Source organism: Leptonotus elevatus, chromosome 12, assembly GCF_054856555.1.
Source record: "Leptonotus elevatus isolate MCC_2025b chromosome 12, RoL_Lele_1.0, whole genome shotgun sequence".
Classification (NCBI taxonomy): domain Eukaryota; kingdom Metazoa; phylum Chordata; class Actinopteri; order Syngnathiformes; family Syngnathidae; genus Leptonotus; species Leptonotus elevatus.
The window spans coordinates 5,781,440-5,799,304 of NC_141250.1; the positions used below are offsets into that span (position 1 = coordinate 5,781,440).

Below are 17,865 nucleotides of genomic sequence, written 5' to 3' on the forward strand. Positions count from 1 at the left end.
GTTTAAATTAACTGCGGTATCCATTCTGCAGACGCGCGGTTCCTCTGCTACTACTGCTTCAAAGCAATTTTTCATGTTTTTACATAATTTTCACGTTTTTACATGATAAGTTTCCCCTTTTTACATGATAATTTTCACGTTTTTACATGATAATTTTCACGTTTTTACATGACAAGTTTCATGTTTTAACATAATATTTGTCATGTTAAAACGTGATATAGCTCCTTTTTTTTTCTTGGTGTGGCAGCAATACGCCTCCGTACATTGGTCCATCTTTACACTGCTAACACTATTATGCTTAATGACATCACCATTTTTCCTTCCTCTGATTGGTTGATCACAGAAAGTGGCGGAAGAAAACACGCTTCGTGTTGTACCTACTTTTGTTCATTTGTTGCATTGTTTAATTTTTATGGCCTAAAAGTGTTTTTCATACAAATATCTACAATATTTACCGCCATACCTCCATATTCTGATTGCGTATCTTCTATAGGGACGAAACTGCCGTGACCTCTCAACTCAGGCTGGTAAACAACATGTAAGTACAGTACCTTCTTTTACCAGGAGGCGGAGCACAAGATCCACCACACCTTTTTGTTCTGACGTGGATATTCGACACGTATACACTCGTCAGCCGCATTATTAGGTACACTTGCACAATGCTACTTTTACAACGATAATATTTATCGTGCTTTTAACTTTTACAATAATTATTTTATTGTAGTGTCTAACTGAATTGCACCATACTAGGCTTTTAAGGTAAATGAATGGACCGATCATCTGTATAATATATATATTATAACCCTCAATAATAACCATATTTTTTAACAATCAAAATTGAGGATGACCCCCCCCCCCTAAATACATTTATATTAAAAAAAAGAAAGAAAAAAAATGATCTAATTAGATTCGCAGGTTTGTTAATAAATACAATTAAAAAAAAAGAAAATAATAAAATATACAAATAGTATACAAAAAAATGGGGCAGAGATTTAATTTCTAATAAGCATATTTAACATTTTTGCTAGCCACTATTCGGTATATTTTGCACATTACCATTGTGCTTAAATATTGAAAAGATATATAAATAAAATTGTACTTTCATAATGATCAAAATAAGCTATTGCACATGAAGGTCAGATAGTAATGTACCTAAATGTTTGAAATCAAACATTTCGAAATGATTAAAGGCAAATGTATTGTTTATAAAAGTTAAATACAACTGAACTATACTTAACAAATGTTCTATACTGGATTTGAAACAAGTTGAAGCCACTATAACATTACGCATAGTTTGAACATTTACTAGTGTTTCTTACACATACCACTAAAGGGAGCCCGCGGACCACCAGTGGTTCTACAATTATTGGATGCCCCCTAGTGGCCAGAGGGCCCCAAGCGGCTGCTTAGTTGGCTTAGTTCACTTATGCTCTGGGCAGGCTCAGAGTACATGCTTCAGATATGAGAGAAAATAATTTAAATTCAATTTTAAATCCTATGAAAGCACCAATTCCAACCCCTAACCTCAGACAGCAGTAGCGAGCCATTGATGTTAGAAGGGCTAGTTAAGTAGACCCTCACTCATTCCCCTTGTTCTCCTCAATGATCTCATTCTTTCAGTCAGTACTTAAGAGCTGCTGGGTGGCGGAGTGAATGCCAACTGGGAAATGAAGAGTTTCACCCCCAGGCTCACGCTAGGCTAATTAGCGTAACTCAATTGACTTCTCTCTTTGTCTTTTTTTTGTTTTTTGTTTTGTTTTGTTCGATGCCTCATTAAACATGACAGATGTGGCCCGGGAATGAGTGTATGTTGTGTGTCATTTGAGGTTAATAGCCGCCACACTTTTATGTTATTTAAAGCAAAATACTATTATTTCTAGCTTTCCCTTGCAATACATATAACAATTGTGTGTGTAAAATTAACAAAGAAAATGTAAATGAATCAAGAAATATGTATAGTATATATATTTCTAGTCACATTAAAACCTTGCAAAACATGATGCACGTCATTATTGTAAACATGTGGCTTTGGTTTTTAAATCAAATGCAAAATACCACATAAACAATAATATATATATAAAAAATAAAGACATAAACAGTCAAATTAAATAGTGACAAATGCAGTACTAGTATTGAGAGGGACACAAATATTTGTACTTGTCTGTTCAGGTGGCCGTTGTATTGCTAAGAACAAATGTTCAAAGCGTCACTACAGTGCAGGATTAATTATTCATTCACAATGAAAGGACGAGATCTCTTAAAGTATAAAAACATAAGCAATGACTAATAATAATGACTTGGTTTCATGTCTCATTGTGCAGACAGATTTCCCATTTGCATCTTTCTCCCTCTTCATCCCACATCTTTGCTTGCTCAGCATCCTCTTGTTCAACGCCCCCTGCCTCCCTCTCATCTTCCTCGGGTGGCAGTGTTATTTATTTTTAGCTCCTCTTGTTCTATTCTTAGCTGGCGGCTCCAGAGGCATCCAAAGAGACCCCGCATGTGCGATGTGGGGGCGTGATCATCAAGTGTGCTCGTGCCCAAGTTTGCCGCTCCACTCGTGTCTATGTGTGTGATTGTAGCAGGAATGCGTGCTCCGAAATGTAAGTGCACGTGCCTCTGCATATACAGCACTTATCAATACAAGTGCTCGCCCTCGACTTCCCTTGTGAGAGCAGGCGTACGCCACGTGATGCGAGGTCGCTGTTAATCAGTCATGTAGTATGCATGACATGTTCTCAACAACACACGTGTACATTCGGCCTCCAATTCATAACTGCACTCGCTGGCCACAATATTTGCTACTGTACACCTGTATAATATAATGACATCCAATACAAACAAATATGGTGTTGAGCAGTTTGTTTATCAGTCCGTCTACCCAAAAATGTATCCATTCATTCATTGATTAATTTATCTATCTTTCCATATGACAATTGATTGATTCATCCATCCACCCACCGGTTTATCAATTCATCATGCCTAAATATCCATCAATTGATCCATCTGCCCATTCGTCCTCATCCACACATGTAACGACCCACACATCCATCCATTCCTTCACCCATATAAATATCCAGCCAACCTAAACACTCATCCATCCATCCACCCATCCACCAATACACTCACCCATCCATCTATTAATCCATCTATCATCCATCCACCCATCCATCCATCCATCATTCATCTAAATATCCATCCAAAATCAATCATCCTAAACACTCATCATTCATCCATCCATCCATCCATTCATCCACCTATACGCTCACCCTTTTATCCATCCATCCATCCATCCATCTGCCCATACACTCACCCATCCATTTATCCATCCATCCATCCATCCATCCATCCATCCATCCATCCATCCATCCACCCATACTCTCACCCATCCATTTATCCATCCATCATACACTCACCAATCTTCTTATCTATCCATCACTCCTCTAAATATCCATCCAACATCAATCATCCTAAACACTCATCATTGATCCATCCATCAATTCATCCATACACTCACCCATCCATCTATTAATCCATCCATCCATCTAAATATCCATCCAACATCAATCATCCTAAACACTCATCATTAATCCATCCAGCATCCATCCATCCATCATCCATCCATCCATAATCTCACCCATCCATTTATCCATCCATCCATCCATCCATCCATCCATCTATCTATTCATCCATTCATCCATCCATCCATAAATACACTCACCCATCCATCCAGCCAGCCATCCATTCAAATTCCCATCCATTCCTTCACTCGTCTCAGTATGGATCCATCATTCATCCAATAAACGTAACTGTCACTCAACCCACATCCGTCCATCCATCCATCCATCTGAAGGTATACCAATAGTGTGGCTGGTAGCGCATGATTGCTGTTCTGCTATTTGTTGCTGTTGTATTAATAGCCAGATTTGCTCTACCACCATAAACAAGCAACATGGAGGCCTGTTACCCAAACACATGCTCCTCAAGCGTCCTCCTCGTGCATAAAACTTTTCTCATGTCAGCACACTTGCACACTTGGACTCTGCAGTAAAAAAAAGAAATACTGCAGTGGGAGAGGAAGAGGCGAAGTCAGCCATAGTCATCCTCCTCCCCCTCCTTGACTGGCTGGGTTATTTTTATCCGGCCTGATCCAATCTTAGCAGCAGCTGCAGGGGACACAGCCAGTCAGGGAGAACCCGTGCTTCCCCCCTTCATCTCCCTGCGCTATTTTTAGCAGCAGAACGGCTTCAAACAGCAGCACTGAGCTATTCTGGGCTCCCGCTGCTGCTGCAGCACCCGCCACTGCACTGTTTGTGATTGTATGAGTGCACACTGTGGTGTAAACATCCCAGTGCATGTGTACTAAATTCACATTAGCCAGGCCATGCATGGCCTTCATGCGTGAGAGCTGCTCTAAAGGTAAGCATCCCCTCAGGTTTTCATTTTGCACATGAAGGTATGTGAACACATCCATACGCATTACACACAGAATGCTGTGAAGGCATATTTTTGCTCATCATCTGACCTGATGTATATTCGAGTTAGTACTACGAAAGGCAAATCAGCTTGATGTAAGCTACATCCATCCATTTTCTATATTTTCACTTACATCCCATGTGAGCTGGAGCCTATCCCAGCTCGCTTTGGCACACAGAGAAGCCAACCAATCACACTCACACTAACAACTATGCACTTTTTTTTTTAGCCTTCAATGAATCTAACACATATATTTTTGGCATGTAAGAGTAAGCTGGCCTAATCAGAGAAACATTTGGTTATCAGGAAAGAAGGATGTAATTATCTGAATTTATAGATACACAGTATTACATCTTGTCTAGTGTGCTCATTACGATGCAATGAAAAGTTGATGCACATCTCAACTCACATCTGAGCCATGGCCCTCACGCAAGTTGTAGGTGAGGTCATGTTGGATCTCGCTGATGAATTTCTGGGCATACTCTGGGTACAGTCGCAACACCTCTCGGAGGCCCTTCAGGCTGATGTACTGCAGGTCGCAATAGGTCAGCGCCTTGACGTTGGCGTTGGTCTTGATCACTTGCTCCTTCGTTAGTGAGTCGGATCCAATCAGATCTCCTTTACCTGCATAAACACACCCATGTCTTATTCTAACATCATTAGAATACGTTTACGAAATACAGTAATCATATTTATTTTAAGATAGATGTACAATCATTGGGACCGAGCAAAACTGGTTGGATATAGGTGACTGCAGTGACTTTCAACCAAAACAGAATTTAGCATTAGCTAAAGTAATAGTACCACCACCGGTCACCAGATTGACGAGTCATTACATTTGTTAGAAATACTTCCTGGTGAGAATTTATTGTATATTTGATTTCAGTGAAGTTGTAGTGTTCCGGTTTTTAATTTAGAAAATCTGGTCACCTTATATTGTCATTAAAGAGTATGGGTGGATGAGTGGCTGGATGGCTTATGGGGATAAATGGAAGGAATGGATAGATTGTTGGCAAATGCTCAACGACGGATGGAAGATGGCAAAAGAGGGTGGATGGAAAAGTCTGAAGATGGATGCTAAATAGGACAAATGGATCAATTAATCGATGGCAGATGGCTAAAGAAGAATGATGGACGGCAAATGCTGAATATATTTGATGGGTGGACTGAAGATGGCTAGAGGATAATAAAGACATCTGAATGGAAGCTGTGTAAAGAGATGGATGGATGGTAAATGCTAAAGAGGATGGAGGAAAGGATGGATGATGGAGATGGATGGATGGATTGATGTTAAAAGATGGATAAAGAGGGGAGATGGATGATAGATGCTAAAGAGAATAAATAGTGCACTTTTAAAACTGCTGGGCTAAAAATAACCCAATATGGGTTATTCAAAAAAAACACGATTGGATGGATGATGGTCAGGCAGAGAGATGGATGAAGAGATGGATAGTGGAACGAATAGATGCAATTTGACTAAATGGATGGATGGATGAACGGATGAGCAGCAGGTGATAAAAGAGGATGGATGAATTTATGGATGAACAGACGGACAACAGATGCAAAAGAGGATGGATGGATGGATGTAAGGAGGTTGACTAAAGAGGATTTATGGATGGGTGGATGGATGGATGGGTGAAGAGGATGGATGGTTGGATAAACAGCAGATGGCTAATGAGAATGGTTGAATGGAGGGATGAACAAACAGCAGATACTGAAAAGGATAAATGGATGGATGGACAGACAAGCAGCAGATGACTAAAGAGGATGGATAAATGGATGGATGATGATGGATGGATGAACAGATGAACAAAGGATGGCTAAAGAGGATGGATGGAAGGATGGATGAATGGCGAGCTTGGCAGTATGCATTTAAAGATTGGTAGATGATGGATGGAAGGAAGGTATGTGGCTTGTGGAAGAAAACATGGCAAATGGATGTATGGAAAGTAACATTGGTGCAATGGAAATAAAGATAACACTAATAGTCATCATCCATTCGTGTATATTACTCTATGTGTGCAAATAATCTGAATTGCTACTGCAGAAAAGAGGATGGTGACAGGAATAAAAAAAAAAGGGAGATGGCATGTGGAGAAGAAGAAGCAGGGTGAGGGTGAAAGAAAGTTAGGTGAGGGGGAGGAAATGGAGGTAGGGATGGTGCCAGATTGACATGAGGGCATTGGAGGGAGAGAGGAAGGGAAGGAAGGAGGAAGAGGGTTGAGAAGTAGAGAAGAAATCAAACCATGGCACAAACATCTTGTACATGCCCTTCTCCCCATCTATGTTTGTGCCTCCCCCTTTCCTTCCCTCGAACGCTACGTGTCGCACAGATGATGAGCGGCAGCCCAGTTGACAACGACCGCCAGCAGCTTTGGGGAAATCTGCCGTTAATAATTGCTGCAAAACGTTCAACTGAGCCGCAGACGGAGCTCCCAAAGTGACACTTTGCAGACTCGATGTGTCTTTTTATGTACGTGTGTGTGTGTAATGCATAATATATTTTGTGAATTGCAAGCTCTTCATCTAATGTATTACTTTTGTACTGAAATTGCATTGTGTTCTCCAAATTGTGCTTTTGTCATGATCCTGTTAACTGTGTGTTGCTGAGTTGTGTTGTGTTGTATTTCCCCTGTCGCCTGGGAGAGTGTGGATGGGAGGAGCTTCTTGCACACAGCTGATACGATGGCAATCAACTGGGTTTTTAAGCCACCATTTGCTAGTTGTTTGCTTGTTGTTTGCTTATGTGCTTAGCCACTTCTGTTTTCCGACCTTCCTGGTTTACACCCATCAATGTATGTCATTCAGTTTTTTCGTAACTTGTGTATTTAAGATTCTGTTCGGCTGTGGCTACATCAATCTTCATTGGTTCATTTCCTGCTGTTTATTAATTATTTGCATTAACCATTTGTCGTTACTTTTCATCATTTTTTTACTCTTTTTCATTTTTCTTGGTTTATAAAACACTCTGTAAATCGCTCAATCTTGGTAGTCTGCTTTGGGGTTCAGGATTTGGCCATTAACCCTCATTACAGGCGTCCCTTCGAGCCATTAATCAACTAATTAACAATGAACCTGTTACTTGCCACTCAAGATTAAAAAGCCATGATATTACAACTAAATGGAAAAAATTAAAATAAAAAAAGATTTACCCCTCTACATGTTTAAACATATGTATTTAAACTTGTTAAACAAAAAATACACACATTTCATAGAATTTGTGTACACTTATGGGGTGGTGTGTGATGTTGGCGAGTCTTCATGTGAGTGTCTGTGTGAGAGCTGTTTAGAAAGTAATTCTCCAAAAAGACAATACAATGGTGAGTGGAACAAATGAGGAATCAGAAGTGTGGACTGAATCAAAAAAAGACACACAAATATCACATCTGAACATAAACACCCAAAAAATAAGATTTTTTTTTACAAATAATAAATACAAATATGATAAATGGATATCTAGTGTTGTTATACAAAGGACACAGGCTTGAGAAATGAAGTCAAATGTATTTTGTGTGTGAATGGACAGCCAAAATTATACAATTTCAAACATACTGTACGCACATCTATTATTATTATTTTTTTTACAACTTTCAACATGTATGAAACTAGAGCTTGATGAGAAATGGTCGCCATTTTTGTAAAAACAAAATCAGACCAAGGCATTTATTTCACTGCCTTCTTTTAATTGTCAACACATTGCACTGATTTACTCCCATGTTGTTAGTTACGGTGGACAGCTAGCTGTAAAAGGTTACATAATTGATCTTCACTCCTTCTCCAATACAGGCATGTGTGTGCGTGTACGCGTGTCAGTGAAGTTAATGGAAAGGTCAAGATATGAGAAGGGGAGAAAAAGAGAACAACAGATGTTGTCATGTTTACTAGGGAGCATTTTACTACTGAACACATATAATAATTACAAACACACTCAGGAGCACAAAGACCAAACAGTCCTAATTCATATGAACACCACATTGTACGCCTTCATAAGCACAAAACTATGTTAGGAAATACTTATGTGTAATTATAGTTATTACAATAAATTAAATTAACTTATTAATCATAAAGCATCTTACAATGTTTCAAAAGTATTGCAATGAAATGTTTTTTGAATTTTTGTTATTTTGTTAGTTTTCGTGAACTAAAATAACTTTGCTGTCTTGTCGTAGTTGAGTTGTATAAAGCTTCTTTGCATCAGGATTTTTCACGTGTGGAGGAGGCTGCTGTTGTTGCGAATGATGTTACCAAATATCAATCTAGAGTGTGTAAAAAAGAGGACCGAGCATTGACCCCTGAGGGACACCTTTGGAAAGAGAGTCGGTGAAGCGGGTGCGGTTCAGAATTAATTGCTGACTGTTAATACCGCAAGATCGGAAGCCAGAGAAGCCAGTGATGTGCAAGCAAGTTTCCATATGGAGGAGAATAATGTAATGTTTGATTGTGTTCCTGCTGACTAACAAACCATCAGTGAGAAAATATAAAATCCTTGGTGGAGATAAATGTGTAGCTTTCTTCTTGCGGCATACACTAAATTATTGATGAACTGGATGCTAATGGAAGCAAGTAAACTGATCAGTGTTTATGGTAAAGGACTTAAAATGATCATTACAAACTGTTTATTTTTTATTTTTTAGTAAGGGTAAGGTGTGATGGTTCCAAGCAGATTTGTGTGTACACTTTCCAGCATTAATAATCCAGAGATATTAATAATGTAGTATTCCATTCATTTTTAATAGCAGCGCAGCCCCATGCTGCATCGATTGATGTGTGCTTGTGTGTCCCGATCAAGAGCAAATACGCGCCCTTTGGCATTTGGATATCAATCCACTTCACCTTGCATGTATGCTATGCGCACGCACACAAACCAACACATGCATGGACACGCCATGAGTTCAAAACATCTTGACCTTTTCAGGAAGTGATGTTGGAGGCGTGCACAGATGTCCTCGCTAACATACACACACATGCACACACACGTGAAAAGGGCTTGGTAGGTTTAACCTTCCACACAAAAACATAAATGCGCTTTGCTTGAATACACAAGCTGTGAAACATCCTGAGGTAATTCATTGGAAGATAAATACACGCAAACATGGACTACATAAAAATGTGTTTTACATTTTTTTATTTTATTCTAATCTTACTCCAGTCAACCTTGTTCCATCAACCGGTATGTCATGGAGAAATACAGTAAAAAGAAAAAGAAAAAAGGAAAATAACTGAAATCAAAGTGTCAGAACCACTACTAACTAAAAAAAAAAGGACAACTTAATTTTGAGAAAAGAACATGCATGACACTTGAGTTGAAAGTGTCACTTCTCATAATTTACGCAGGGCAAGCTACTGTCCTCATGCATGACAGCAGTTCAAACTGTTCTTATGCAAATTAAATGGAGACATACAAACATACCTCAACTTAAGAACGAACCCCAATTTAGCTGTTTTTTTGGAGTTATGAGCCATATCTTGTTTTTTTTTTTTTTTGCTTTGTTGTGAGCCGAATTGTGAATTAGGACGAGCTTCAGACACATGACTGCTCAAGTAAACTGAGCGAGAGAAAAAAAGAGCTACATTCACTGATACACTTTTTGTCGTTTATTGGATGGAACTTGTGTGCTAAAAATTCAACCATGCAAAACAAGGTTATTTCTTTACATTCTTTTAGTATGTTATAATATGTTTTTATATTTTACAACCTTGTTATTTTTGTTTATTTAAAGCAGTGCTTCTCAATTATTTTCTGTTGCACCCCCAAGAAAAGAGAATACATTTCCCTGCCCCCTAACCTCCCTCCCGCAACTCTCCGTCGCAACTATAAATAATGTAATTTGTCTATGAAATTGTTATAAGTACACCTCTGCATTGCACATTCTTATTAACATTAATGAAAACAATAAAAGAAAGAAATATAGATCAACTTTCAACAAAAATCACTTTATTAACATATATTTTTTTAGTCTGTCACAAAATAGAGGAATAAATAAATGAGAGCACACTGCCACCTACTGTAGTGGCTGTGCAATTCCACTTAATTCTTTCACAGCTAAACAAACAAAAAAAATCTTCCACAGATCCTTAATGTCTATTTTATTGACATTATAAGCACACAGCTTTTTTCCTGGGCTCTGGGCTCTGGGCTCTGGGCTACTGTGTATGTTTTTATTTGCCAGCATTCCACCAGTTGCATTCCTCACTGCACACTAACAATTTTTGTCAACAGTACTATTGATTTTTATACTAACATTGCTACATATACTAGGCTCACTTACCCGCGCATACCCATGCATTGACAAATGTGTACCTAGTAAGATTTAGAATGAACCCGCCAGCTGACCATCATCAATGCCCATGATGCCTTATGCTAATGCTCTTAATGAAAATGAAGTCAGAGCGAGCGTACTCACCCAGTATGGCGAGCACAGTGTTGTCTTTCAGGACTTCCATGGAACCCGAGCACACAAAGTAGATGGCCTGCAAGGCGTCGCCTTGCCTGATGAGGAACTCGCCGGGCGCGCAGAACGATGTCTTGATGATGAGTGAGAGTGAGCGCAGACACCCCCTGCTGGCCGACTCAAAAAGCGGGAGCTGGAGCAGCTCCTTGTTCAGATGCATGGCGATGTCAGCCCGTAGTTCATCCGGGAAGTCCTTTAGGAGCTAAGAAGAGATGCAGAGTTTAGCCAATTATCCAACTGGCCTTTATTTGCAGTCAGGACGCAGAGGGGCTGAAGCATCAAAGGCAAAAGGTAAGCAGAGCTGCATTGACTTTTGTTGGATGCATAAATTAGTGTTAACCACCAGCGCTTGCTGCAAAGCAGCTTTTGGGGCATTTTGTGTTTGATGACGTTCCCACTGTGTCACTTACGCGGGTTCTCACAGAATCAACTCACCTCACTGACGTCGATGCCGTTGTTGACCGACCAGGTTGTCTGGAAACACTCCAGCATGCGTTGCTCTAAGGCCTTGGGCAACCGGTGCACCCTGATGAAGTCCTTCAGGTCTTTGGTGCGCGTGTGGTAGAGCGAGCGGCGCGAGTACATCCTCTGGATGATGGCGGTCACGTTGCCAAACACCACGGCATGCATCAGCGCTGAGAAAAGAGCAGTTAAGTAATGCTACCATAATACACAATATGCCAATAGCTAAATCATTTAAAGCACATTATCGTTTGTACAGTAGTAGTCGTAGTGTCACAGGAATGACTGAATGGCAACACGTGTGACGTAATACGTATGTGGGGAGTGCACAGCCCGCGCGCTCTTCAAGCCCTGACACCCGGATGTGTTTGTGTGTGTACGGGAATGTTTAGCCGGCTAATGGGTATTATAATAAACTGTGACGCAATCAGTCAATAAAGCCCATCAAGGCAGTGTATCAATGGCAAAGCTTTTGTTGTTTCTTTGCTGTTGACCTCTGATGCCATCCTAGCATGAAGGGAGTCAGCAAACTTGGACACGGAACAGGAGAGGCGAACCCTCAAAGGGGTTAGCTTAGCGCCTGCTAGCTGCTATGAGATACACTATAGATTTAAAACTTTACTTAAAAAAAACAACAACAAAAAAAAACCACTGTGTTCTGCTGTTGGCCAGTGTACAACGAGGGATCTTGGAGGTTAAAGTACGTTAAACTAAATATTAACAGTTTTCCTTGGGTTGACGCTGTTTTCAAAGAAGTGTAAACAAAATGCTATATTAAATACACACAATTTTCCATATGAGCAAATTGGATTTGTCATTTGTTGGACTTAGAAATTATTTATTGTTGTTTTTTGTGTGGCAAAAGTACAATCAGTAACCCATTCGAATGGATTTGGGATTCAAGGGTTAAATGGTAAACAAATAGGTGAATGAGTCCAGGCACGACTATTTACATATTATTTACATACACTACTGGAACCTCTGCAGCCAAGTGAAATGTGACGAAACAAGGAGAAGAGATTGTTGGAAATAAATCCATTTCTAGGGGCAAATATTAGAATTTAGCTCTGTGCTTCTGATAGTGGTAAAGCCAGCAGAGAAGAGCTTGACCACAAAAAGTGCCTGGGATGTTTCTGCTTAGCAGGAAGGTTCTGAGTTGTGGCCAAAAAGTGAAATCTCAGCAGGATTATTGCCATTAGACATTATGGACATAGGCTACCACAATAATGTTTTCATTACCCTACAGCATAATGAGTCTGGACACATTGCAATAAAAGAAAAATGATTTTTTTTTAATTTTATTTAAGTGATAAATTAAACAGCAATATGTGAAAATTGTTTGGGAGGGCAATGCAGAGCGACCACATGGAGCTCACTGCGACAATAACATTCCGTAGGATTAATTAAGAGGTCACCTCCCCCGGCTTCTTTTCCTTCCTTTCACTTTCCAGTTCTCACCTCTCAGCAGGAGTAAGCTCGTTAAAAACCAATGTGATCCTTTTTTTTGCGCTTGAGCTAATTGAAAAATGGGAAGATTTATTAATTTAAATGAATGATGGAAACGGAATGCCAAGAGCTGGCGTTGCACGTATACATTTCTGACATTCGATCAAGCACTGACCTCATGTGTTTAGTATATGTGGCTCAAATTTGGTAGTAATTGGACAACATCTGTAAAAGTAATCTATTTTATTTATGTATGTATGTATGTATTTATTTATTCATTTAATTATTTTCAGTTTGGGAGTTTTGGTCCTCCTCCATATTAAAAGGCTAAAAGCATCACTCAAGCTCCGTTTTTGTTGTTGTTGTTGTTGTTTTTGTTTTTTTTCCCAATCACGCCTTAGTCAATAACATGAAGTGTTTTAGAAAAAAAACTATTCCGGAGAATTTTTATATTGTGAATAAAATGCATAATATGTCTCCTTGAAATTTGCATAATGCTAGGGATGCTACAACAGCAAAAGATCATCTGACTTAAAATAAACTGCACAAACAGGAGTGGGAAAAAGTAGCATTCACTCACCACCAATAAGCATGGTGCAGATCGAGAAGATCTTCTCTGAATCCGTGTTGGCCGACACGTTCCCGAAGCCAACGCTGGTCAGGCTGCTCAGGGCGAAGTAGAGCGACGTCACGTAGCTGCTACGCATGGACGGGCCTCCGCCCAGAACTCCCGAACCTCCCGCTGACGCACCCTCGCCGGCCGATGTATTTCCTCCATAATGGCTGGAGTTCCAGGGACCTTGACCTGGCAGCTCTGGGCCCGATTCGTTCCAATGGCTGCTGTTGGCCGGGAGCATGCCGGAGGAGGTGGGGAAGAGTACAGCCAGAGGTGACAGGAAGTAAGGTGTCCCCAAACGCTTGGCCAACTCATGCAGCCAACCTAATAATGGAGATAAAGGAGCAAAGGGAGAGGGACCATAATTATACGTATCTTTCTGGCTGTCTGTGGGCACATCATCATGACATTATTGCTTTAATGAGAATGAGGGAAAAAAATCTAATATTTTGTGTTTTTTTGGATTTGAAAAAAGGTCTTTGATGAAGCCACTGAAAAACAGTGACACTATCACTTAGCATTAAAACGTTCCATCAAGACTCCCTCAAAATTCACACACTAGCCACCCATCAACAAATCCCATTAGATTGACAACAAGTAATCTAATGCCAACGAGGAGACATTTCAAAGTGAAGGCGGGAAGACAGCAGCGAAGGCGTGCGGATGAATAATTGAGAGCGTGCTTGAGAATGAATGTACGTGACGTGATGAAGGCCTGCTGAGCTTCTGACGGCACTTGTGAGAGAGAGGAATCATACAATATAGATGACGCCCATTCATCTAGGCCCACTAATACTATCTATCCACACAGTATGTCCATCCATCTTTCCTACCTACCTAACCAAGCCCAACACCAACAATGTATATCTTACGCACTTTTTTTCCAGTACTAATTAGCATTTCTTTCTTCGTTGAGAAATTAGACCTCATAATTAGGTCCACTTGAATATGATCCTGTGCCAGATAAAGGGCCCTCTCAACTAATGGAGGTACAGTTCATTCAAGTGATAATAACATTTCCTCTTGTAAGGAGAAGGCAGGAAATCAAATCGTCATGAGCCACCTTATCATCTTATAACAGTAAATCTTTATGGCTCATTCTTTGCAGCAGAAAGCGTACACTGTGTCCTGTGAGGGCTTTTGTCAGACTTCTTGATTCTTTTCAAAAGGAAGTAGAGATCTATGGGCGAGAAAGTATCAATACCGGGTAATGGTATTTCGACCGATGAGCCACTGATCGAGATCGGCCGATTTCCGATGAAAAGTACGTGATCGACACATGTCGGTCATTGCCAAAACCTGTCACCTGCAACTTGTATTTTGCCGCCTGCAGCAAACCAAAGACCAGCCTGTGTGCATTGCAGCATCCCCTCCCCCTTTTCCTTATCACTGCACATTACAAGCCAAACCAGTAACTGAATCATCATATATGTTTGCACATTATAGAAATTTAGATAGAATTAAAAAAATCGGACTAATCAGTTGACTGAAAATAACAATTGACAGCTTAATCGATTATAAAAATAATAGTTAGTGAACAGCTCTAAAATTTAAAAATGTACATCCAATCCATGTGACCGGTCTCGTCTCGGCCGATGCCACTTGTGGATGATCGGTATTGGAATCGACAGCAAAAAAACAACCTAATCGGAGCGTCCCTAATACAATGTATTACTTTATTTCAATGTATTGGGTTCTCATGAAGGCTGCCGATACCAGTCACCGATATTCAGGGCGTCCTATTGTGGCCATTCTACTATCAGTAAGTCAAAGTCATGTATGGCTGACAGAAACACAACCACAACTTAGACTCATTCCAAGCTGGTCTAAGGTTTAGTTTACTCATTTGTATTATACAGAGTGCTATACTCAAATGTTACCAACTTTTTGTACCTCTATGTAGCTCTATTTTGTAATATTTTGTGCTACTGTTGTTCTGGAAAACGTCCAAAAACAAGTTCCGACTTCAAGTAAATGTATTTAATTATGTGTTTAACTGACATTAAATTAACCATTGGTGATACCAGAACAGCAAAATAAAATTTAATTAAAAAAAAGCATCAAAAGCCGTAGTAGTTTTGGTAATGGGTATCGGTTATTACTGAAAAGTAAATACTCATACTAGCAGTGGTCTGAATAAAGTGATATTGAACATTCCTAAAAGGAAGTGAACACACCAAGAACTGTCCATGGTACTGAACTGCTGAACCATACTGTCCTAGAGACTGGAGCTTTACTGTAATCAAGAGAGTACTGTAGTGTGAAAGAAGTAGTTTGACGGGTCTATTTTGAGAACAAAGATCAAGATGAATGCATGTTCTGATGAATAGAGCTCATTGCTGCCCCAAGGCTCAAATAACAGCTACCGGGCGGGGGATGGTGCTTTAGGCTGCTAGTTCATATCAGGTGCTGTGTATTAGCATGTAACAAAAACAAAAAAAACAATACTGGTTTAAAGTGACCCTGATGTCACGTTGCATTGAACATGTATGAAATGACGTGCTAAGTAACAACAGTGGAGGACAATCAGTATCTCCTGCATTCACTTCTTGTCCATTGTAGGGAGAACAAATTCAAGACACTAGAGGTCTCTAGCTAGCGTGCTTTAATTCTCTATTATTATTCCTGGGGTCCATTTCACAAAACAGGTTTAGTGAGAACCCTGAGTCAATAAACCCTGAAATGTGGGGAAACTCTGCGTTTTCTGTTTTGGAAAGGGAGGTAACTGAAACTAGAGGAAAATAGGTAACTCTAGCCTGTTTCATAAAAAGAGGTTATTTAAGTTCTCAGAGTCCATGAACCTAACCTGGTCGGTAGCAGGTTTTTGCAATGAACCTCGAGGTTTTCTCTGTCCCCGCCTCCTTTCCGCCACACACGACATTTCATTTCCTCATTCATAAAGTCTGCTGCGGCGAGTTTTTGCGTAAATACGCCCATAGTCTAGAGCGTAAAATCCACTTTTGTCACGAACATGGCATGTCCTTTTGACAATGACCCTATTGATGAAGGTGCCGTTATATTAAGCAGGGAATTAAATATTTGTTGTGAGATTCCTATCAGACCGCGCACAGATATATTGACATTCCAGACAATTATCTTTTTGAAACGGTTCCGTTTCACATTACAGTCTATCATCTACATACAATTTAATCCGTCTTTACATTTGCAACATTACCAGCCGTAGTCATTCGCTCACATCCCAGCAAATAGTGTGTGTTGCACTCCGTTTTCTTCTTATACCCGTTTGAATAATGTTTTTATATTTCATCGTAATCTTTTTATATTTCATCTTAAATCACGTGTGCTTCTTCCTCTCAGGATTGCACCTAAATGAAATAAATTACCATTCAAGCAGGTTTCCCCTGTCATTTTATTATGATTGCAAAGGACTATATTTAAATTTAGGCATTGACCCAAGCAGCAACGTTCTCCCACGCCACCTCCCTCTATGGGGAGCTGCTGCGCTGTTACACTTTTTTTCTTCTAATGACATGTTAAAATTCGCCACATGATCGCATTATGATTTCCTGTTCGAAAGGGGTAAAAAAACAAAAAACAAAAGCCACCCTCTGCTTCTCCGTTGCCATGGGGACTCAGCCATTTTTACTGTGGTGGTAACTCCAGTTGAAACTACTCTGTGTTGATAAAACTAGCTCAAATCAGCTGTCCTGGAACAAAAAACGCAGCGTTTCAAATCGGAGGGTATGTCAACTCGCTGTTCATGGTAAGTCTCAGTGTTTGTTGAACCTGCTTTGTAAAATGGACCCCCTGAAAAATGTCATTTTATATATTTATTTATTTTTATTATGGCACTTGGGAGCTCTTTTCCCCTGTGGGTGGTATTTTATTTTGAAATAGCCTGGTCAGAACCACCAAAAAGCCCAAAACGGGTCAAAATACCACCCAAGTGTTGACCCTTAATCACACAAGAGTCTCAAAGGGCTTCACAATCGAATCACAAGAGGGCAAGGAAAAAAAACAAAAAAACAAAAACAAAAAAAAACCATCAGGCGAAAAATGAGAAACCTTGAGAAGGGACTGCAAATGTGGTAATCCCCTTCCAGGATGATTTGGAGACTAACCATAATTAGACTTACAACATACTGAAATGGTCAATTGTGTTCAATGGAGCTGCACAATTGATTTGCTTGATTTGTTAGCTGATTTGTGAGTTTAATAAGCTACAGTAATAATAATAATAAAACGGTTACATACAGATACAGTATATGATGAGCAACCTCCTGACTGTAAACATTTGAGACAATGCAAATTCCCCATACTTTTGTGACCAGATCATCTGGCGAGACTCTTGTTGAATGATCTCCAATGCCCTGCAAAGCTCTTGTATTTGGCATGTTCATCTTTTTAATACAAAATGGAACTAATTCCCAGCTTTATGATTGACTCCTTCTA

The 17,865-nt window shown here is 39.8% G+C and overlaps 1 protein-coding gene across 1 annotated transcript in view; it reads right to left on the reverse strand.

Annotated features, from left to right (window-relative positions):
- Positions 1 to 17,865, reverse strand: part of kcnh3 (potassium voltage-gated channel, subfamily H (eag-related), member 3) — a 135,860-nt gene that overhangs the window by 7,286 nt on the left and 110,709 nt on the right. The window contains exons 9-12 of the mRNA XM_086090749.1: positions 13,417 to 13,776; positions 11,364 to 11,563; positions 10,881 to 11,130; positions 4,886 to 5,100 (exon numbers count right to left, since the gene is read on the reverse strand). Coding sequence (XP_085946875.1) covers positions 4,886 to 5,100; positions 10,881 to 11,130; positions 11,364 to 11,563; positions 13,417 to 13,776 — 1,025 coding nt within the window. The remainder of the gene's footprint in view (positions 1 to 4,885; positions 5,101 to 10,880; positions 11,131 to 11,363; positions 11,564 to 13,416; positions 13,777 to 17,865) is intronic.